The sequence below is a fragment of the Lissotriton vulgaris genome, chromosome 3_1 (assembly GCF_964263255.1).
Source record: "Lissotriton vulgaris chromosome 3_1, aLisVul1.2, whole genome shotgun sequence".
NCBI lineage: Eukaryota > Metazoa > Chordata > Amphibia > Caudata > Salamandridae > Lissotriton > Lissotriton vulgaris.
Window position 1 is genome coordinate 2,120,078,194 of NC_141689.1, and position 24,280 is coordinate 2,120,102,473.

General features: G+C 41.3%; 1 protein-coding gene across 1 annotated transcript in view; it reads left to right on the forward strand.

Annotated features, from left to right (window-relative positions):
* Positions 1-24,280, forward strand: part of GABRG1 (gamma-aminobutyric acid type A receptor subunit gamma1) — a 666,028-nt gene that overhangs the window by 601,285 nt on the left and 40,463 nt on the right. The window contains exon 8 of the mRNA XM_086962691.1: positions 5,501-5,712. Coding sequence (XP_086818817.1) covers positions 5,501-5,712 — 212 coding nt within the window. The remainder of the gene's footprint in view (positions 1-5,500; positions 5,713-24,280) is intronic.

Consider the following 24,280-nt stretch of genomic DNA (forward strand, 5'->3'; position numbering starts at 1 on the left):
GAATGATTAACTGGTTCAGATTTGGTGACGGCTGAGATTAGATTCTTAGCTAACATAATAATGGGGCAACCGCGATCTGGTCTGAAATAAAACTGGCACCTAAGTCCTCATGAAGGTCAAAAATTGGAGTGGAAGCTGGAAGCGACAGCAGCTTATGGAAAAAAATATTTTCAACTGTCTGAATATCTCTAGTCTCAGTGTAGCCCCATACATCGCTCCCATAGGTTACCATTGAAAGGCACTTGACGTTATACATTTTCATAAGGGCAGGGAGTGGTTTGGATCCTATTCTCCGTGCAAACCCCAAAATAGCCCCAGACGCTCTAGCCAGGGTGTTCTTTTTATGGGCACGCTGCATCACCCATGAGCGTCTTTCATCAAAAAGAATGCCAAGATAAGGAAAGGCGTGGACTTTCGAGAGTTCCAGGCCCTTACAATAAAATGTTACAGTTTTTTGCCCGGCCCGTGCCAATTGATATTGAGTGTGACCTTTTGAGGTTTGTAATTAAATCTAGGGAGTCCATAAAATTAATAAAACAAGCTAAAAGGGATTGTAATCTATGTGTTTGCTATCAAAACTGCATTATCTGCATACAGTAGGGCAGGGATCATTTGTGTGCCTGCTTTTGGGATATCCTTACAAGAAGCAGTCAAAACATCTCCCAATTTATTGATATTAAGAGTAAACACTAGGGGAGCCAAAATGCACCCCTGTTGTACCCTTCGCTTTACAGCCCATGCATCGGTTAGGCTGCCGTTCTCATTATACCGAACAGCCGCTGAGGTGTTTTCGTGGATGGCCGCCAAAAAAGAGATCAGGGCCAATGCAATGTAGGGAAACCCAAAGTTTTTGCATATTTACGAGGTCGAAAGCAGTGGATAAATCCATAAAAGCCAAATGGACGTCACCTCGATTAGCGACCGTGTATTTCCCTATTACTAGGTGATGGTTAAGGCATTGACCCGTCGTGCCCTTGCCCTACCTGAATCCATACTGGAGATATGAGATGATGCAGTTTTTGTCTGGCCAATCCGTTAGACGGACAAGTACAACCTTCCCCATTATCGTGGCTGCAGACTCCAAGAGTGAAATCGGTCTGTAACAGGCCGGGTCCTCTCTTGAGCCCTTTTTGAATATTGGAATTATCACCGCTTTCGCCCAGGACAGGGAAAAGCCGACCTGTGTCGCAGCATTAAAAACAAAAGTTAAAATCTTACCCCATACAACAGGGTCTGTCCTGTAAAGATCAGCCGGTACACCGTCTGGGTCTGTGCCTTTCCCTTTAAAGTGAACATAATTGCCTCAGTTCCTTCATCCTCTGAAAACACTACGTTAGGAGTATGTGAGCCAAACCCCTGCTGACTAGTTAGCTCCAGGCTCCCGTCAGTATACATGCCACTAAAGTGCTCAACCCATCTTTCTGCAGAGATGAGACAATCTTTAGCAGAATTGTTTGTCTCATCAAACACAGGGCTATTGACCACTTTCCAGAAGCTGGAGCTGCTAGACAGGGTGCTCACTTGACTAAGTTTGTTCCAAGCCCTTTCTCTTAGCTCTGTCTTTCTTCTTTTGACGACGGTTTTATATGCCCTCCGAACCTGCTTGACCCTAGTAGGATCCCTTGGGGTCTCATTCAGCTCCTCCAAGAGCGCTGTGTGTGCGCGAGCAAACCAATGGTCAAACCAATTTTTATGTTTCTTGGGTTTAGAGCTACAGTGAAGCGTCAGATTGGCCGCCACCTGTTTCGTGATGCGGTCAAAAGCGCTCAAGATTTGTCTTTCCTTGCTTGAACATACACTAAAGTCATCTAAATTACTTTTGTCAAAGTTGTCAAGGAAGCCTTCCGGAGTAGTTGCCTCCCATCTTAACCTCTGTTCTTAATCTTGAGTGGCAGTATTAGAATTAGATATGCGTGCCAAGGGTTTAATAGTAACAAGAGCCTGGACATTATTTACCAGGGTTAGGGGGTTATGGTCACTCAAGCAAGTCTGTGTTACAGGAAAGGAATCAAATAGATCCATCAATGGGACTGAGACTAAGATAAAATCAATAATACTTTGATGCAAAGTGATTTTGTGATCAATGCAGTTTTATGACAAGTGCTTAGTGGTGCATTGATTTTTTCGATTGTGGTCTAATGTGTTTTGTGTATAATACGAAGGATACTTTTTTTATATAACCTTGTGCGGACTTTTTTCTTGTGGCATGCCTATTGTGTCACTGGTGTGTGTGTGTGTTGGGAAACGCTTTACACATTGCCTCTGGTAAAAGACTGACTGCTCTGCCAAGCTGCCAAGGTGGGGAGCAGGGGATAGCTTGTGTGTGTAACTCTTCTACCCTGGCAAGAGTGGTGGGTTCTGCCTGGCTTAGGTGCATACCCTAGCCAACCAGAGAACCCACTTCTAACAGTGTTCAAGCTGAAGGTGGTGTAATGTAGAACAAGGCCTGCACTAAGTCTCCATTTTATTTAAATGTTTTAACTTGACATCTTTTTGTAAGGGTTAATTTTTGCATATTCTACACTTACACGACACTATTCTTAGAAGTTATTCTGCATACAGTTCATTTCTTAGCAAGAATTGCCGTTTTTTATAACCAACTTTATTTCAATTATAGATACAGCGAGCATCATCCATACATTACAAATATGAGAAAGAGAGAAAATGTGACTGCTCAGATCTGCAATAACATAGATAGAGACGCACGCACCATAGCAATCAATATTATCATGTTGTTCGTACACACTGTCTGAGACTAGGAACATTGAACGCGATGCCCTTGTCCTTGGTTGTACGGTTGGGGAAAGTTCTGAGGCTTTAGACGAACCATCGCATCAGTCCTGCACCTTTGACACAGTGCAATTGGAACAGTGCTTTTATTATATAAACTGCCTGTGTGCTATATTCGACAGAGGAGCACTTCTGATGGGATTATCCAGGAACCCTGTGCTTTCTGACTAAGATGCAGCCCTGCTGACTCTGACCTCTATCCTGCAAGAGGCAAGAGACTGTTTTACACCAGATAGTCTTCCTGGTACATAATACTAAGGTATGGGGGGTTAAAGCTATCCAAATGGATCAGGGAGAGGGTACTCCCACTATGATATTGATAGGATAGTTAGTATCAAATAGGAGTATAATTATCGCACAGTAATGTTATTATGATTGTACTGTTTATCTTTTTTTACCATTCTTGCAATGCTGGTTACAATGCTTTGTTTAATCCTCCTGGTAATTGTAGCTCTTGCTTTCTATACAAGATTATGATTGTTTCAATAAATATTTAAAAAGCCAGATTCATATATTTCTTGTGTTTACCTTCGACATGCAAAAATAATAACAAAAGGGTAGGTCTGTTTCCACGATTTCCTTGGGGAATAAGAGTGGTCATGTTTAAGGTTGCAGATACCATCTGGTACCCTGGTAAGATTAGGGGTCCAGATAGGGCACTGTGAGCTAGCTGGGAATTGAGTCTACATTTTCTGATGATATGAAAGGACTGAGTCTGATTCTGATGTTTATGTTGTCGAGATACAAAGTCCTACTTAAATTGTAGGAACCGTATAACAAAAGTGCATATTTGAAAGCAACCTCTATCTAAAACCCTGGATGATAATCAAAATGAAGTAACACACTCTAAGTTAGTAACAATAGCAGTTTCCCAGTAAATCATTCTCTTAAATATGGAGAAAGATTTATTAGGAAAATGTTTGTCTAATAGGCAGAACGAAGGTGTAGTAAAGCTGAGGACAGAGAGAGAGTGGGAAATGAAGATCAGAAAATATAGACAGCACAGCTACTGTAGACGGAGACTGATATGGGAAGTCCTGAGACAAGGGTGGCAAAGTAAGATTTACTGTACTAATGCACTCTCATGATGATAACCCTAGATAATAGGAAGAAAACAGTCACGGGCATGCTCAAAGTTAAAACACAGTGGCAAACAGATGTAGCTCTGGTTTCCAAACTCTTGGCAATTGTATGCCCACAGTACTTCTACCACTGGTGCGTTCATGATTGTTGTGGAAGAGCAGATGATATTCCTAGCAATTAGGCAAAAAGTCTCTGATACGAGCACCAGTACCTACAGAGAGAGGACAAGGAAACAACACCCCTCACCAAACTGCAAGACTAAGTAGGGGTAGAGGAACCAAGTGATTGATTATGGAGAAATAAAACAAAGGTGTGGGACAGAGACGCCATGTGACAAAATACAGGTAGAGTGGAACACCGTACAAAGTGACCAGTTGTCAGCCAGTGACTGAATGAGTTGCACACCTTCTTGTGTGGGGGAACCAAGTATGACTCTGAAGTAAGCATCAGAATGAGAATGAGGATAGAAGAGACACTATATGTGAATCTGACATTGGTGTAATAACAACATGTAGAAAGTAGGTTGTGTGAAATGTTGCTTTCTTATCCCCTGTAATGAGAAAACATAGGATGTATTAATTATTTACACTACCAGTCTGTACAGATTAGCTTGGTAAAATAAAATACACTCATACATATAAAAACATAAACCTAGGTTTCTTGCATAACTGTCCTTTTGGAGTCTGTCAGCGAAAAGGCAATACTCCCAACTTTAATGATGACCTTAGGCACTATTCTCTATTTGTGGGCCAAAGCCCCGAACAATGCAACACCCAGTCTGGCCAGCAGCACAATAATGATTGAAGTATTACCAGAAAAATGCAGCAAGCTCTGAAGTCACCGAATTTCCCAAGGGTCCAACCAACTACCGGGCTTTGCCTAGAGCTCCTATCCTGAGAAGTCCGGTGTCATGAAAAATCCTTGCTTCATGTCAATGAATCAAGATCCTACAGTGCCCAAAAAACGTTCCCACCTGAGTTGGTAGCCACAACAACGGGATCCACATACTGTCCACACAGGAATCTTTCCATCTTGGCTTCTCTCCATCATCTGTACCTTGCAAATGGTCAGAAGTGGTTCTGACATGAGTAGCCATGCGAATATAGTCAATGGCCAATATGTCAATCAGTTGCATCCATGTGCATTCAGTTTATCCTCTAGAACTAGGCCCCCCTCGTCTCTAGTGTCCTCCAGGATAAAGGAATGCTTACCTACCTATCATGTGCTTTAGGCTTGGCTGGACCAAAGGTCTAAAACACTACCCCATGAGCGCCTCATTCTAGAAGGAGAAATGTCTCTGACTCTCAAAACCTCTAGAGCTTGCATACATATTCTCAAAAGTACCTTCCTTGAAGAGATACACATATCACATCACTGCAGTCACTGTCACTCACACAGGACTTGGCCCAAGGCATAGTTCACTATCTCATCCTTCCTGACCAGAGATACAATATTGCATTCAACTGCGGATCACCCATTGACAGAAAAACAATGCACCTGTTGTACTCAGATATTGTGCGCTTTCTAAGCTCGTCTTTTGTGCAATAAAGTTTAGGAATTGATATTAACTATCCAAAACATGTTTGACTGATTGGTTAATTAGAATTGTATTCCTTTTTCTACCTAGGAATTACTACAGTTTTGACGATGACAACTCTCAGTACTTTTGCAAGGAAGTCACTACCCAAGGTGTCCTATATTACAGCAATGGACCTCTTTGTTTCAGTGTGCTTTATCTTCATATTTGCTGCATTAGTGGAATATGGAACATTACATTATTTCACTAGCAACAGATCAAGAATGAAAGTTAAAGAAAAGGAGGCAAAACTTAAGACATCAGTAAGTTTTAACAGGTTTCCAGATATTCTGAATTTCCTTTGCATGCATTCATTCATTCGCCATTACATAATGTAAGAGGCTGTTAAAGTGTATACATAATTTTAGGCCCAATTTAAACCGTAAAAAATGTATAAGAGTTAGGGCATACAGCATTCACAAAGGATTTATTTGTTTGTGTATTTATAGTGCTTGCTTTCTCTCTAAACTGGACACTTCATGTAACTGCAAATCGTGTTTTCTTATATGTGTGTCAATAGTTAAGACAGGAAAGGTTGATACACCAGTATCCCGAGTAAGTCACAACTTGTGGTTACTAGTTTTGTTCCAATGCGAAAATGTCTTGCTTCAATGTTTTTCCATGGAGAGGAATATAGTATTGCGATCTGTGTAAATGTGTAATGTGAGAGGTAGAAAGGCAGTTGCTGGCGGATCTCAGACAGGTTCATGCCTGATATTCTTAGATATAGTTGGGCGGTGACTATATTACTTACTAGCTGCGGTATGAATTATAACTGTTTCCACTATGCCCGAAATGCCCACACCCACAAGCAAATAAGCCAGAAAGGTCATATTTCTTTTGTAGGTGATTGATACGGGGCATTCTCCTAGAATGTCTTATTAAACAATCATCCAAACAAAACATCATAGTCAAAATATTGACTTCTTTAAACAATGGTAAGATAATATATACATTATATTATTAATTACTTTTTATTTATTTTTCACTTGCTTATTTGGCAATGATAGCCCACTTGGCCAATATACATATGGCACACTGGATTAGAAGGACCGAGAGTAATGGTTCAACATAACAAGGGTGATACCATTGGCATAATAATGAGCTATAGATGATAGTAGAATATTGTTCAGAAATTAATCAAAAGTAGGTTGCAGACAAAGTAAAGTTGTTGTTTCAATGAAAGAAGAATAAAATACCACTAAAGACATGTAATCAAATGTAATGCATATTTGTCATGACTGACAATGAACCTGCCATGTGTTCTACTTAAACCTTATACATTTGTCAAATTTATTTGAAATTCATGTTAGATTTAATTTTGTCAAACTCCTCAGGTGTCAAAACACAATATTTTCAAGGGATTTAGATCTGGTATAGCTAGGTATACTAAATGTATAATAATATTGTAGGCAGAATATCAGCTACCACAATATAAGTATATAAATATATAAATAGATGTACTATTGCTGAAGCCATATGTATGTGCACTCACAATATATATAAATATATATATTACCTACTGGCCGTGGCCAGTTGTTTGAATTAGTTTCGACAGAAAAAGCGTTTTATGACTTGCATATATCTTTAGTGCCGTTTGACGAATCTTCATGACATTTCCCCCCCCCCCAAAAAAAATGCCAGGTGGTTCTTGTTGCGCATGGAATGTTTAGGGGCGATCTGTCAAGCGGGGGGTATAAAACAGCTTTTTTCCAATGTTCATTTACTTCAAGATTTTTAGACACGACAGCCCGAACCACTGGGCGTAATTACACCAAATATAGTGGAATGGTAGCTCTAGGTCCAGAAAGAAGCCTTTTTGTTATTTAGTGTAAATCGGTTCAGTAGTTTTTGAGAAATAAAAAAAAAACAATCGAGGGACACAAATCCTGCGAGGATCCGACAGTCCTCATGCTTAATGATTGGCTGCCAACTCTTCAACCAGGAATGTAAGCAGCCATTTTGGGACTCAACTCCAGCCAAGTAACACAAAAAAACTTTACAAACCTCTTGGGGGGGTCTGGTAAGGACCCCACCAGGGACAAAAAAGCTTTATTTATTTTTTATTGCAGCTGGAGTAATGTTGGATCCATTGCTCCAACTGAAAACTATATTTGCTCCCAAGCTTCTCTATAAATAAACTCCCAGGTGGTCCAGGTCCCCGGAGCAGGCGAGCATATAAAAAATGTAAATTGAGAGGGTGCATGTCACCCCCTCCTGAGGCTCATTGAGCCCTTGGGACCACCACCTCCCAGGGGCTAAAAATAGATTAATGGGGGGCCATGTGGACCCCTGAGCCCCGGGCACACCGCCTCAATGGAGCAAAATAACATCCACAAGTAAGTTCCCCACAGCAGGATTGCTCAGACCTCATCGGAGGCCCTGCCCCCTTTCTCAACCACTCTGCAGTGGGGCATCCAGGCACACTACTGGTTGGGGGATGACGTTCCCTTGGCTGCTGAGGGTTGTTGGGGGCCAAGAACATCTAATGTTGTCAAAAGAAAGTCCCCCACAGAGGGATTTCTGAGACTTCACCAGAGTCCCCGCCCCCTTTTTCCAACTACTCTGAAAAAGGGGCTATTGGTGCACTATTGGATGGGGATGTATTCCCATGGTTGCTGAGGGTCATTGGGGGCCAATAACCACTATGATTGCCACAAGTATGTCCCCCTCAGCGATAATGTTGCGACCTCCTCAGAGGCCCCACCCCCTTCTCAACCACTCTGCAAAGGTGCCTCCTGGTGCACTACTAGTTGGGAGATTTAGTCCTGTGACTGCTGAGGGTCGTTGGGACTAAGAACTCCTATTGTTGGCAATAGTAAGTCCCCACAGAGGGATTGCTGAGACCTCCTTGGAGGCCCGACCCTTTTCTCAACCACTTTGCAAAGAGGCCCCTGGCAAACTACTGGTTGAGGGATGAAGACCACTTGGCTGCTAAGGGTTGTTGGAGGCGAAGAACCCCTATTGTTCCACAAGTAAGTCTCCCACAAAGTGATTGCCTAGAGCTCATTTCAAGCAGAGCACAGAGTGGCAAAATGCAGCAGCCTCTGCTGGTGAAGTGAAGTTTACTACCTACCCCTGGCAGTGACTCACACATCCACTCACAGACCCACTTGGATACTCATATACCCACTTAGAGCCCGACTCATACTCTCACACACCCACTTACAAACATACTCAGGCACTCACACCCCCGCTCAGACACTTATGCATTCACTCACACACTTAGTGTCAAAGGTTAGTGGGTACAGTTAGGAAATACAATTTAAAAGATAATATACATTCATTTAAACAAATAGAGGTTACATGGACACAATAGTTAGGCTCAGAGTTCACTCATACAAAACAAGTACAATTGAGCAGTTACAGTTACCTGAGCTAACTATAACGTAAGCCCCTGCAATGCACTGCTTATAAGTTCAGAATCATTTTATTACATTTTTTGCAGAAAAAATGACATAAATAGACAACACATAAAATGTAAGCATGGGCAATAATACCTGAACAATTTAGAAATGCAAATTAGTAGTAAAATATAGTAGGTCAATACATTTCAAGAAAGAACAATCAATAAAAGGAAAAAAGAAGAGTGGTAGCAAGGGAAGGGAAGAGGGGAGGGGAAGGAAGAGTACATACTATATCATCTTATAAATAAACTAGAGTTACAAAAAAACATACAAATAATGCAAATATATAAATGGCAATGCTAAAGAAGGAAATAATGGAAAAATACATTCACAGTGACAAATATGAATCTATAGGAGACCAAAAGGATTGATAGGAATGTGAATTATGATTAATTCCATGTAAGGATAATTGAGCACCTCTTCTTGTAAAAATGATCACCAAGCGTGAACAGATAGAGATGAACCATCTTTCCAACACAAAGTGATTGATTTTAAAGCAGCTGCAATTAAGAAATTAAACAATTTTGCTTCTGAGTCATTAAGATGATGTACAAGAGCAACAGACCAGTTTATATGTAGGAGCATCCTGTATAGGTAATATTTTTAGCATAATATCCCAAACCTCAGACTAAAATTGTGAAATGAAAAGGCAATCAAATAGCATATGTTATAGGGACCCAGGGTGCAATTTGCAATGCCAACAAGTATCAGATGGAAGTAATTTAGCACGAAATAGACGTACTGGGGTCCATAAAGAATTGAATAGGATAAATGCATTTGTCTGGTAGAGAGACACTGGTAGCCAACCAGAAATGCTATTAAGCCAAATAACTTTCCAAGTGTTATTAGACAAAGAAAGTGAAAGTTCAGTATTCCAAAAGATTGAAATTACATTAAGATTGGTACCCACTGAAGTAGCTAATTTTTTATTCAAAAAAGGAACTGCATTGGAAGATGCAGATACAGCTTGAATATAAATTGACAAATCTGTTGCAATAGTAGATGGGATACCATGCGGAAATTAATACAAAATTGAATGACATAAAAACTGATACTTATTAAAATCATCATTAGGAAACTTTGATTATAAAATGGCAAAGGGAATAAAGGCATTATCACAAAATAAAATTTTAAGAAAAAATATACCAGCCTTAATGCAAGAATTCCAAAAATTCACATTTCTGTTCAACTTAATAATAGAACTATGCCAGAGTGATAAATTTGTAGTAGTATTTATAGGAACATTTGAATCTAAATCATTAAATATTATTTTTTTAGATTTGATAATGACTAAGTGGCGGATAACTGTAGATTTAGGAGACATAGTAAGCAAGTTGGGTAGTGGAAAATGAGTAACAAGTGATTTCTCTATATCAAACCAAATAGGAGGTTTAAGAAGAGAAGAAGAAATAAACCAAAGAGAACTTTGTTTCAATATAAACGTCAGGTAACCCAAAACCTGCATGACATTTTGGTATTTTTAGTTTTTTGTAACAAATACGAGGTGATTTATTGTTCCAAAGAAATTTGAATACCAGTTTATCAACATCTTTATAAAATTTTAGCGGAAATTGAGTAGGAATCATAGCAAGGGAGTAAATGATCTTGGGAGCAATATTCATTTAATTGGATTCCATCCTCCCCCACCAAGTGAGATGAAGGGAAGACCATTTAGATACCTCATTTTTAATATAGTCAAGAATAAAATTACTGTTTAATGTCAATGTTTTTGGGATGGAGGACGAAAATAAAATACCAAGATACTTCAATTTATTTTTTTGCCAAATAATATCTGCTACAGGAAACATATCAGCAGTACAAAAAACAGTTAAGGGAAAAAATTCTGTTTTATTAACATTAAGTTTGTAACCGGAGACTGTGGAGTATTTGGTAATAATGACTAATAAGAACGGGATAGAGGAAATTGGATCACTGATAAATACCAACACATCATCAGCATAGGCATCCTTTATCGTAATACCTTTAATATCATCACAATTTCTTATATGATTAAGAAAAGGTTCAATTCCCAACAGAAATAAAAGTGAGGAAAGGGGACAACCTTTCTGTGTTCCTCTGAAAAGGGAAAATTTTGTAGATATTTGGCCATTGATAAATAACCGAGCAGTGGAAGCAAAATACAAGGCAGAAATCATACGGATAAATGAGGGACCAAAATTAAATGACAATAAAGTCTGGAATAAAAATTGCCAATGGATTTTATCAAAGGCTTTTTCTGCATCTAGAGCCAAAATTCCAGACCGAGCAAGTAGAGTAGGGCTCTGTTCTATTACATGCAATAAGGTTCTCGTGTTGTTAGCAGAATATTTATTCTTCATGAACCCAGATTGGTCCGGGTGGATAATTGAGTGAAGTATATGGTCTAATCTAGAGGCAAGAATTTTAGCATATAATGTACAATCCTGATTAATTAAAGATATAGGGCGATAATTGGAAACAAGGGTAGGATCTTTATCAGGCTTGGGAAGTACAATAATTAAAGCATCAGCAAAAGAACCAGAAACAGACCCAGAAGAGCCAAAAAAAGTAAAAAGTTAAAATGGTATGGCAAAAGATGAGATTGAAATTCCTTATAAAATTCAGCTGGGATACCATCAGGGCCTGGAGATTTATTTTTTTGAAGAGATTTAATGGCAGTTAAAATTTCATCAGTAGGAATGGGTAAATCTAATCCCAGTCTATCCGATTGCGAAATGTTGGGTAGATCACAAGAATTTAAAAAAGCGTCAATTAATGAATTATCATGAAAATCTGGCTTGTCATATAGATTTGAGTAAAAATCCACAAATTCTTTAACAATATCATTATGGGATAGTGCAATCCTGTCTTGAGGACCATGAATGGAGGTAATCTGTGTTTTATCTCTTTTAATACGCATATAATTTGCGAGGAGTTTCCCAGACCTGTTGGCACTGAAACGAAATCTAGCGTTAGATTTAGAGATTTGGACACCAGCTCTTTTACAGAAGATAGAGTTAAATTCATAACAAAGCTTTTGTAGTTTAACTCGGCATTGAGGATTATTGGAGGTAATAAAAAAACCGTTCATATTTTGCTATTTGCTTCTCTAGGAGTTTAATATTAGCATTAAAGGCCTTGTTTTCATAAGTCATAATAGAAATTGTAGCCCCTCTAATGTATGTGTTAAAGGCATCCCATCATTTGGCTATAAAAGTAGAATCTTCTGGATTAAACAAAAAATAATCATGAATAGATTTTAATAGTTTTAGCTTATTATGCTCATTAAGAACAATACCAGTATTCATACGCCATCTGGTTTGTTTAATAAAAGTAGAGGATATATTTAAAACAAAAGAAATTAAGACATGATCAGATATATCAATATTACCAATGACAGGGTTAGATGCAGAAGAGATATGTGACGGAGAAAGTAAAAAATAATCAATTCTGGAATGAGAATTATGGGGATTTGAAAAAAAGGTAAAACATTTATCAGTAGGGAAGTGCAATCGCCAAATATCAGCTAACTTGGTGGTATGAATAAAGGTTTTAAAAGCATGAAAAACCTTAGGAGGATGACATTTAATTCTAGACAACCTATCTAATAATGGGTCAGCAATAACATTAAAATCATCCCCAACAATCAACGGAACATTACCCAACTTTAAGACTTCAGTAGTAATATTAGACCAAAAAGTAGGATCATCAGCAGTAGGACCATAAATATTAAGCAGAAATAAAGTCGAATCATGAATTTTAATTTTAACTATTATATATCTACCCTCTGAGTCTGAAGTCTTACTTAAAACTTGACAGTGTAATTTTTTCGCAAAGAAGATAGCAACCCCATTTTTCTTACCATTAGCAGGTGACAACACAATAGTATCAACCCATTTCTTTTTCATATAATGTAATATCTTATCATCAATATGAGTCTCTTGAACAAAACAAACATCAGCTTTACAACCGCCTAAATAATCCAAAATCTTGGTACGCTTAACTGGGTGTCTCAAACTTTTCACATTTAACGAAACAACTTGAATATTAGCCATTTATGAAGAAAAAGGCAAAGGAAGAAAAGCAACAGAACAAGAAGAGATGAAAAAAGCATATTTGAAAAATAGAAGAAAAACAGTAACTCTAGATTTGTAAAAAGGACAGGGAGAAAACGACAAACAAAATACATAAATAAGAACAGTGAAACGCACACAAGCCCTACAAGCATGGCCAGAACCGCTGAAGCCCAGAAATGTATAAATTACTCATAAATCTGTCAGCAAATGTCACACTGGAAAGAGTCAGGTAGTAGGCTCATGAGTATCCATTGAATGTTGAGCCTGCTGATCAAGAAAGTGTTGCAGTTATTCCGGTCGTTGAAAGGATTTGGAGAAGTTGTCTTTCCATATGCGCATTGTAGATGGATCAAAAAGTCCATATTTGTAACTAAGACTTCTTAACTGTGGACGAAAGGCAAAATCCTTACATATTGCAACAGTTTCTTTAGCAAAGTCTTTTTGAATAAAAAAGGTATTACCATTGACCAACAGCGAGGGAATATCTCTTGCAACTTTTCTTAACAATACGAGATGGTGATGACGAAGGACCTTAAATATCATTTGCCTGGGTTTAGAATGGCGAGGGTTGCAATGAGGAGGGATTCTATGGGCTTTATTCACTTCAAAGTTTTCAGGAAACTTGATATTCAAAAGTCCAGGAAGCAAATTCTCCAAATACAAATGACAATTAGAACCCTCAACTTCCTCAGGCAAATTAAAAATGCGAAGGTTGTATTGTCTATTGCGGTTTTCCATATCCAGGAGCCTAGAGTGCATAGGAAGTTTTTTCGCAACTAATGGTGCCATAGCATCCACTTTAGACTTATTATATTGTTTTTGATGGAATTGTCAGAATTTTTCATAGACAAAGAAGCCATGTCTTTGTGCACACTTTTAATTTCAGAGGCAATATTTTCAGTATTGACACACAGTGCTTGAATTACTTCAAAAATTAATGAAAGAGAGGGTTCAGAGGACCAACTTTTGAATAACTTGGAGGAGGCAAAACTTGCTGTCTCCGTTTATTGTTGACAAGATTTTTATTTTCCATTTTAAGGAGAAAAAAAACCACAAATAGGCGTAATTGAAAAACAAAAACGCAATAAAAATTGCTATGAAGTGGAAAGAGCAAGAAAAATTCCTCAAAAGCACTAGTGCAGCAGCTATACAGGACTTTGGGCATGGCTAGGCCAAAGTCAGGTCCTTTCCTAAGAAGCACTCCTCCCCCTGGACATGCAAAGCAGGCAGTACCTGAGTGAGAGGCTGGGGGCAGGAACCAGGCAACAAGAAACAGTACTTCCTTCAATTAAAAAAGCCTCATAGCGGCAGACAAGGTAAGGATCGGATTTATATCCAAAGCGACCTCATTTGCGATGAAAATGTGACAGAAAAATCGGCGTTAAGAAGAAAAACGGGCCGTCGGTATACCGGGGCTCAGACAGTGGCGGCCATGTTGTTTAACGTGCTCGCGTGTCTCCCCCGCAATGCACTGCTTATGATCTCAAATATTTCATCACTCATGATATGGTCAATGACATCAACTGACTGGCTGCTCTTGTTGGAAGTACATGGTTTACTGAGAATGTTAGACTTTGTTCTCAAATGATTGAAGAAACATAGGGTGACTTTACATAAAGTATGCTCTCATTTTAGATTCTGGAGCACCTTCTATACCCTCTAATGGAAATTCAGTAGAAAACTATTTTCTCTCAAGCGTGATTGATGTACTCCAAGCAGAAAGCTTTTGCACAGGGTAAAATCACCTTAGAACACACCACAATTCCTAAAATTTGCATTGTACCATCAACAAATGTTTCTCCTTTTTGTGACCCCCTAAAAACTGTCATTCACAACAATGCATTTTAATGGGGTGCTATCATGTATATTGGCCCTAAGATGGCTGCCAGCACTTTCTGCTTGAAGTACTAACAGCCAATCAGATATCACCATGAAATCTGTGCACAGGCTCTGTCTAGATATCCTTATTTTCTTTCTCTTACATTTCTCAACAACAACTGAATGTATTTACACCGAATAACTGAAAGCGTGATCTGCGAACCAAATTCACCTTTCTGATAATGTGGTGTAATTTCTTTCAGCTGTTCATGCTGTAGTCATGTTAAAAGCTCCTATGAGAATTTACAATAGAAATCATATTTTTGTCTACCATTTTTCTCTGCCCCTCCTGAAGGATCACCCCAAACCTTTCCATGCACAAGAAAAATCACTGACAATTTTTTAGGACTTTTTTGTGAAGATTCATTAAATGATGCAAAAGAAATAGGTCAGTCAGAAAACTCTTTTTCTATAGAAAAGTGGTCCTAACTATATATAGTGATGTCACCAGTGATGTCACTGACCATGTCATGAGTAATGTAATATTCAGGTTCATAAGCAGTGCATTGTGGGGGCAGACGTTATAGTTAGCTCAGCTAAGTATAACTGCAAAATTTCACTAGTTTAGTAAGAGTGAAAACTGAGCCTAACTATCAGTGAGTGTATGAGTCTCTGAGTGGGTCTGTGAGTGAGTGCATTAGTCTCAGAGAGGGTCGGTGACCGAATGTGTGAGTGTCTGAGGGGGTTTGTGAGTGGGTGCATGAGTGTCTGAGTGAATCTGTGAATCAGTGCTTGAGTCTCTGACTGGGTCTGTGACTGGGTGCATGAGTTTCTTGGAAGTTCTGTGAGTGGATGGATGAGTTTCTGAGTGGGTGAGGGAGTAGGTCCATGAGTGTCTGAGTCGGTCTGTAAGTGGTTGTGTGAGTCCCTGAGTAGGTCTGAAAGTGGATGAGTGTATGTCTGATCGGTCAGTTGGTGCATTACTCGCTGAGTAGATCTGTGAGTGGGTGCATGAGTCCTTGAGTCGGTTTGTGAATAGGAACATGTTTGTCTGAGTGGGTCCGTGAGTGGGTGGTTGAGTGTCTGAGTAGGTCTGTGAGAGCATGTGAGAGTCTCTGGGTGGGTCTGCGAGTGAGTGCATGAGTGTCTGAGTAGATCTGTGAGTGGATGCTTGTGTCTCAGTGGGTCTTTTAGTGGGTGTGTGAGTCTCAGAGCGGGGCTGTGAGTAGATGCATAAGTGATTGAGTGGGTGTGTGAGTAAGTCTCTGAGGTGGGCTGTGAGTGTGTGTGCGAGTCTCTCAGTGGGTCTTTGAGTGGATGAATGAGTGCATGAATGGACCTGTGAGTGGGTACATGAGTGTCTGAGAATGTCTGTCACTGGGTGTATGAGTCTCTAAGTGGGTCTGTGAATAGGTACCTGAGTGGGTACGTGAGTCAGTGCGTGAGTGTATGAGTGGGTATGTCAGTGGCTGCACAGGGCAACTTTGGACCTCCTACACTCATTTTCTACTCATTTTTCTGCCTCTTCTCTCATAGTTCCTGCCTTCTATTTTACCTCTTTCTGCTTGTTCTGTCCATAACTTTGCCTTTTTCTGCTCGCTCCTGACATATATTCTGCCTCTTGCTGCTCATTTCCAAACTCTATTTTGCCTCTTGCTGTCTGTTTATGATCTCTATTTTGCCTCTTTCTGCTCATTCTCCCCATTATTTTGCCTCTTTTTGCTCGCTCCTGACCTTCATCTTGCCTTTCTGCTTAATTCTGACCTTTATTCTGCATCTTGATGCTGGTTTCAGATATCTATTCTGCCTCTTTTTGTTCCCTACCTTCAGTTATTCTGTTTCTTTATACTTCCTTCTGAGCATTATTCTGCCTCTTTCCGCTAATTTCTGACCTTTATTTTGCCTCTTTCTGCTCATTTCTGACCTTTATTCTACCCTTTTCTGCTCGTTTCTGACCTTGTTTTTTCCTCATGCTGCTTGTTTCTGGCCTCTATTTAGCCTCTTTCTAATTGTTTTTGTTCTTTAATCTGTCTCTTTTTGCTTGTTTCTCATCTTTATTTTGCCTCTTTCTGCGAATTTCTGACTTTGACTTTTTTTGGCCTCTTTGTTTGTTTTTCACCCTTAATTTGCCTTACTGTTCATTTCTGACTTGTATTCTGCCTCTTTGTGCTCTCTTCTGACCTGTATTCTGCCTCTTTCTGTGCCCTTCAGACCTTAATTCGGCCTCTTTCTGTTTGTTCTCACCTTTATTTTGCCTATTTCTGCTCATTCTTGACCTTTAGTTTGTATCTTTCTGCTTGTTTCTTACCTGCATTGTGCCTCTTTCTGCTTGTTGCTTACCTTTATTTTGCATTTTTCAGCTCATCTGTGATCTCTATTTTGCCTCTTTATGCTCATTCTGACCTTTATTCTGCCTCTTTCTGCTTGCTTCTCACTTTTATTCTGCCTCTTTCTGGTCATTTCTGACATTTTTTCTGCCTCATTCTGCTCATTTCTCACCTTTATATATCCTCTTTCTGGTCTTTGCTGACCTTTATCCTGCCTCTTTCTGCTTGTTTCCGACATTTATTCTGACTCATTCTGCTCTCTTCTGACTTTAGCGACTATTGGGGAGCCTCAAGTGCTCCAAGTTCAATACTGGCTCTATGCCTCCTGTGGGAGCCGGCATTGCTGCTGCATGGAGGGAGCTTCTAGAAAGACAGCTCTCTCCATGCAGGAGCAATCTGTTTATCTCTTTCCCTGATTGCATGTCTGCCAGCATAGAAAGGGATTAAACCTCTACTTCCAGTGGGCAGCTGCACTTTGACAGTTTCTGCCTGCTGGAACCAGAGTATTTGTTTTAGCTTTGTGGGAGCTGTCACAACTCATTACAAGCTAAAGCAAACAGCCATGTCCCAAAGGTGGTCACCCTGGGACATGGCAGGAGCTGGCCCGTGGAGGTGGTGGTTCTCAGGGCCGTGTTTTGCTCCAGGAAGGGGGGGGATGTGGCCCCTCTCCTTTGAGCTGCACAGGCCAGCCTCAGGGAGGCTGTGATCTCAAGGGCCACTTATGGCCCCCCTCCAAGTGTAGATTCTAAATTTGGCCCCGGGGAGGAGGTGGTCCCTAAAAGCCCTAAGAGGGGGGTCTGTGAGGTCCACCTCCTTATTCTAAAAGCCTCGGGACATTTTGGTCCACGGGGCCCAGGGGGTTCCATAAGGCCCCCCCGGATTATATTTTGAATAAGACCTGTGTAGATGGTGGTCCCCGTGCCCCTTCGCCCCCTCCATTTTTTATAAATATCGGTATGCCCCTGGCCCTGGCCCACCCAGGTGTGGGAGACCATGTTTGTTTTAAAAAATAAAATAAAAAGTCCATTGATTCACAGCTCTGTTGCATTTCCTCTGCAAAATTGCTTTTTACAAAGTGTTTTTTTTACTGGTGCAGGTTCTCTCTAGGACCCCAAGACTAAGGTTTTGGAGTCTTGGTATTCCTACCCTACACCCTTTTCTTTTTTTTAAAAACCATTTTTTAAGGGATTCAGCTGAAGTAAAGTCCCAAGATGGCTGCCAACATTTCTTGGTTGAAGGGTTGGCGGGCAATTGGATTTGAGCACAATGACTGTCGGATCCTCAGAGGATCTGTGTCCCTATATATACAAATTTAGATTTACCTAAATACTTCCAAAACTACAGAATAGATTTACACCAATTTACAAAACGTTCTCTTTCTGGATAAAAAGCTAACTTTCTGACAAATTTGGCATAATTCCGTTCAGGGGATTGGTCCGTAGGTGTGTCTAAAATACCTAAGAAAAATTGCATGACTGAAAAACAAATTTCATGAGAATTTGTCAAACGGCGCCAAAGTTGTTGGAAAAACAAAAAAAACGCTTTTCCAATGGAAACTAGATCCTATCTATAACTACCTACTGGCAACTCCAAGTAGGTAATATTGTGGGGCAAGTTCCAGGCTGTCTACTTGTTTGACTGGAAGGTTAATTGTAAAAAACACAAATCAGTGCCATCTCTCCAGCACTGCTATTGGCTGTCTTTGTATCTCTGCCATCACTGTGCTGTAAGGAAGAGCCGCTGAGGGTCTAACCGCTACTGCTGGGGACTCATTGTCATAGAATTTCCTCTGCCTCCCCAGCTGATCTTCATCGACGTCACCTCATAAGGAGGGTTGCACGTGGGCTGAACCGGGGCAATGCCCAGGCCAAGGGTGGAGCTATCTGTACCTATCGGAGCCCGGAGGAGGCGGGCTTGGATGCCCCCTCTGACTTCTGAGTCAAGGAATCTTTGGCACACCTGTTTTCTGGTAGTAAATTATTATTCCTTTTTTTGTGTATGGACTGGCCCTAAATTGTGTCATATCTCGTGATGGGAGAAGAAAGGCGGCAGAGGTAACAATTAGGTTACCAATGGCAAACAAGGGCTCTAGCTCAACAAAAGCAAACTCTATAATAGGGAGAATAGATGTCTTGCTAGTTGAAGTGGAGGAAATGCTAAAATCACTGGAGGATCGAATATCACCTGCTGAACTAAAATCCCAATGTTATGTTATGTTATGTTATGTTATCTGTTTTGTAAAGCGCAAACAGCTGCCCCAGCAACGGGGCGTCCCGGCGCTAGAACCATAACACAACCAACTGAGACGAGAGACGAGACCTACAAGGAGGGAAAGAGATGGGTTTTGGTCGCTCTACGGAAAGCTAGCATATTGTCGATGCATCGGATGTGGAGAGGAAGGGAGTTCCATAACTTGGCCCCCAGTAGTTTGAAGGAACGCCCTCCGATGCGGCAGAACTTTGTGTGGGGTATCATGGCTAAATGTTGCCCCTTGGACCGGAGATTCCATTTGGGATAATAGGGGGTCAACAGCGAACGGAGGAGCTCTGGACCTTCGTTCTTCAGGATTTTAAAGGCGAATATGAGAGCCTTGAATTGGATGCGGGCTTCGATGGGTAGCCAATGTAGTCTGTGAATGGTCGCTCTCGCCGAGCACCTTCTAGGGAGACCTACTATAGCCCTTGCAGCCGAATTCTGGATCCGTTGGAATCTTTTTATTTCAGATTTGTTTGCTCCTAACAGCAGGGCACTCGCGTAGTCCAGCCTGGACAAGATGGTAGATTGCACAATAAGTTGTCGCGTTTTGGAGTCAAAGTAGCCTAAGATGGGGTTGAGACTTCTCAGTAAACCAATGCAAGTTGCGGCAACTTTTTTGGTGTGCGACTGGAAGCTAAGAGTAGAGTCCAGCCAAACTCCTAGATTTTTTGCTAGAGTTTTTGGGGGGGGGTGCTGGGCCTAATGATTGGGGCCACCAGAGATCATTCCAGTTGTCACTGTTTTTCCCCATTATCAGCACCTCGGTTTTGCCACCGTTGAGTTGGAGGCAGTTTGCTGTCATCCATTTCGCAACGGCAGTCAGTCCATCCCTGAATCTACTGGCCTCGGGAGAGGGGGCCTCATTGAGGCTAATGACCAACTGAGTGTCGTCGGCGTACGACAACATTGTGAGGCCCCATGTCTTGGCAACCTCCGCCAAGGGTTGCATATATAGGTTAAACAAGGAGGGACTGAGGGCAGAGCCCTGTGGGACTCCTTGTCCTATGTCTTGGGGTTGGGAGATGAACGGAGGGGCAGATACCCTGAAGGATCTATTGGTTAGAAATGATCGGAACCATTGAAGCGCCGAGTCTACGATCCCGATGTTTTCAAGGCGTTTAAGTAGGATGGCATGGGAGACCGTGTCAAAGGCCGCGCCGAGATCGAGCAGTATCAGCGCGGCACTTTTACCGGTGTCCATGATTTCCCGTAAGTTTTCCGTGGAGGTGAGGAGCGCGGATTCTGTGCTATGGCCCGGCCTGAACCCGTGTTGGGAGGGGTCCAGGATGTTGTTTTTTGCCATGTAATCACTGAGAATTTTGTTCGCGTGGGCTTCCGCTAGTTTCGCTACCCATGGGAGCAGTGAAACGGGCCGGTAGTTCTCCGGTTTAGAGGGGTCTAGGGAGGGTTTCTTTATTATCGGTGTTACCCAGGCCTGTTTCCAGCAGGTGGGTACCGTGGCTGTGGTAAATGAGAGATTAAGGAGTGAGGTCAAGGATGGGAGGAAGAATTCCAAGGCTCCCAGGAAGTGAATTGGTCTCATCGGATCTGTGGGGGCACCAGATTTCACCTTCCTACAAAGTTTGGTGAGTTCTTCACCTGAGATAGCGGGTAGGCAAGTGAGCCTTGAGTGTCCAAAGGCAGCGTTGGGGGGGCTGATGTCCTCTGGACTATCCTGGGTGAAGGCGTGTAAGGATGTGATGCAGCCAAGAGGAACAAACGAAGAAAAGGGTCCCTGACATGTTTACATGGAATAAGACTTTGATCCTACCTCCTAATAGACCTCCTGTGAGCTCTCCTTTGCCCTGTAGCTCTGTAGACCAGGATATAGGAGAGGACAATGTGACTCTAGTTAACTTAGATATGATTTGTGAAAAGAGATTGGTTGTCCTTAGTCTGCAGGGGAAGGGTGTGTCAGCGACTGATTGTATTCCCATACCTGGCACGACCCTTCATGTTGAAAAATTGAGGGAGATGATTGAAGGGCTGAGGGGAGACGTCTGTGGGCTGAGAATGGTTATTGAATCCCTAGATGAGAAAAGCAATAACACTAAACCTACCATGGGAGACCAAATGAGCACCAAGCATTCTGTGCAGCAGGGAAGGGGGGCATTATTACATCGGTTATCAACCATGCATCACAGATCCAAATTGAACAGTACAACTCATATGCTGCTTCCACTCCTAGGCAAAGGGGAATTGCCCCAGATGTGTGATAATGGAGGTAGGGCATTTGCTCACTGGGTGTAGATGGAATAGGTGTTGGTCCAGAGAACCCAGAATCTTGTAGAGAAAGACTGACAGTGTGTTGTCGCCAAAACCTCCTTTCATGTAGAACACTCATGTAGGCTTAGCGGTTGGTCTGTTGAGAAGGGGTACAACCACCTAGCCCGTATCTTGTAAACCAGAATATTTCTTTTTATATCAGGTACCCAGGATCCCCCAGGTGGATGGAAGGATTAAGACTCCCCTAGCAACAAAGTCACTCACTGTTTCAGGAGCATAAAAGGGTGTGGCCCAATAATTAGGACCTACATCAGAAAGTGCTGAGTGGATAATGACTATAGGTCAAACAGACGATGTGGTAAGAGTCAATTGGAAAGATCATGATACGGTACATGGTTTACTGTCCATGGATGCTCGTACGATTTATGGGGCTGAAACAAAAATTCAGATTAGTTACAGATTTAGCCATGAAGTCCAGAATTACACAGTGGGAATGGACCAGGCTTATGTGGGGAGAGCAGGGTGAGCTATAGCGATTCACTGCCTATTGTCAAAGTACTTACTCAGCTCCCCTGCAAGAACCAGATTAGACAGAGTCCTACTGCTCCTTAGTTAGAAAGGGAAGTGAGATTCAAAATTCCAGCTGAAGCACTCACTATTGTAAAAACGAGGACATCTAATCATCGGGTGCTGAGCAGTGAGATTGAGCGCTCATGTAAGGTTATTTCTATGAGTATTCAGTCAGGCAGCGAACCTCCTGGCCTAGACCTGGTAGACCCTATGGGTAACCATCTATATAGGGGTGGTAACTCAGAAGGATTCTAACACCTTGTCTGATACTAATTCAGAAACCATGTTAGCAGCTACAGGAATTTCCTCACCTCCCCCTACATCTTCCCAAACACAACTTAAATTTAAAATCTTATCTCCTGGAATGTTGCTGTTCTGAAAGCTAAGGCGGCTGATCCTGACTGGTCTAGATGACCCTTCCTCTACAAGAAATTTAGTTGACCAGTTAGATTTTTCTCTTAATGACATCACAGAGGCAATTTAGGCCATCCGTTCAAGTAAAGTCCCATGTCCCAACTTGGTCCTAGGGGATTTATATTTACTGGAGCCATCTATCAGGGGGCCTTATTTCCACATACTCTTTAAATCCATTCTGAGAGGGGGGCCTACACCCAGATCATGGCAGAAAGCACAAATTGTTCCTATCTTCAAAAAAGGTACAAGAGATTACCCGGGCAACAATAGGCCAAATAGTCTTACAGATGTCTCACAAAACTTTTTTTCCCGTCTGGTACTTGAGGATTTACTAGAGTGGAAACAGGCAAATCGTATACTCTCAGATTATCTAGCTGGATTGAGGGAAAACGTAACCACAATAGACCACATTTTAAATTTTTGTTGCCTTTATTGGAAAACTGTTTTTCTAGGCGGGGTTACCTGTATCCCGTTTTTGTTGACCTTAGGTCAGGGTTTGACTCTATTCCTAGGGCAAAATTGCAACAGAAACGTTAGGAAGGTGCAAAGTAGAGAAATTAAAACATTTCTCCTCGTTCTTTTTTTTTCTATGTGTGCTGCATTCTGCAGCACACATACAAAAAGGAAATTGCCTGAATTGATTGTTTTCATGCAAGAAGGTGTCCCTTCCGGCAGAATACTAATCAGACCCACAACGCAGGTACCCTTGCACCATGTTGCAAATGTGCCTGCATTGGGGCACGGCAGCCAATTGTGTGTCAGAGCAGGGGAAAAGGACAGGAATGTGCTTTATCACATAGATACCGCGCATTCCTGCCCTTTTCTTTTGCATAGGGCAGTGCAGCAGGGAGACCTACGGCGCTATCCTACGGCAAAAGCTCATAAATGAGGCCCAATATCTTTTGAAGTGACGGTATGGTGTGCTACTGGTTAAAAGCTTTTCAGCACTGGGCGGGTGATGACGTTTATAATGAAAGGTGTCCTTCATGGAATCAGGAAAAGGAAACTGTTGTAAATTAGTAAGGTAGGCAGCAGGACACGTCTTCAGGTTATTAAGACAGGTTTTTTAAGATACACTGCAGAGCAGTAAATCTCACAGCTGACCAGACCATCAACTGCCAAGGCTGGAACCTTCACATACAAGATAGAACACTCTTAGGTACTATGGGAGGTTGGCAAGGTAGGAACACAAAGAAAGGACTACTGACACCAAGTAGCCATACTGCAGGAAGTACAAATATACAACACAAACATGACATAATTTTGCCTTTTTTCTGAAACCTATATTCCCGTCCACAGGAGATATGGCTTCAGCCAGTATGCAAGTTGCTGTGCTTTACACAGTATTCTACACTCAGCACAAGATGACAGTGGTATATCCAGGCCAGCACCTCTAAAAGTTTGTATTAAATAGTCAAGATATGAATATAAGGATATTCTCCAGCGTGCTCAATGTCGAATACTGTGCCATCCACAGTGTTATATTGTTTGTGAGAAAAACCACATCCAAATAGTCTAAAAAAAAAATGTTAGACAGAGCACAACCCAAATAGTTTGCTACCACAATGGTTAAAGTTGACCAAACATGTGTGGCATCATATAAAGCACAACTCAAATATAGTCCAAAAAACAAAGAGTCTTTATTTTCAAATCTTCATCAAAGTTGACTCATCACAGTTGACACGTAGGTATACATAGAATCACAGCCGACACGTGTTTCGTCTAGAGACGACTTTTTCAAGGCTAAGAGTACACGAT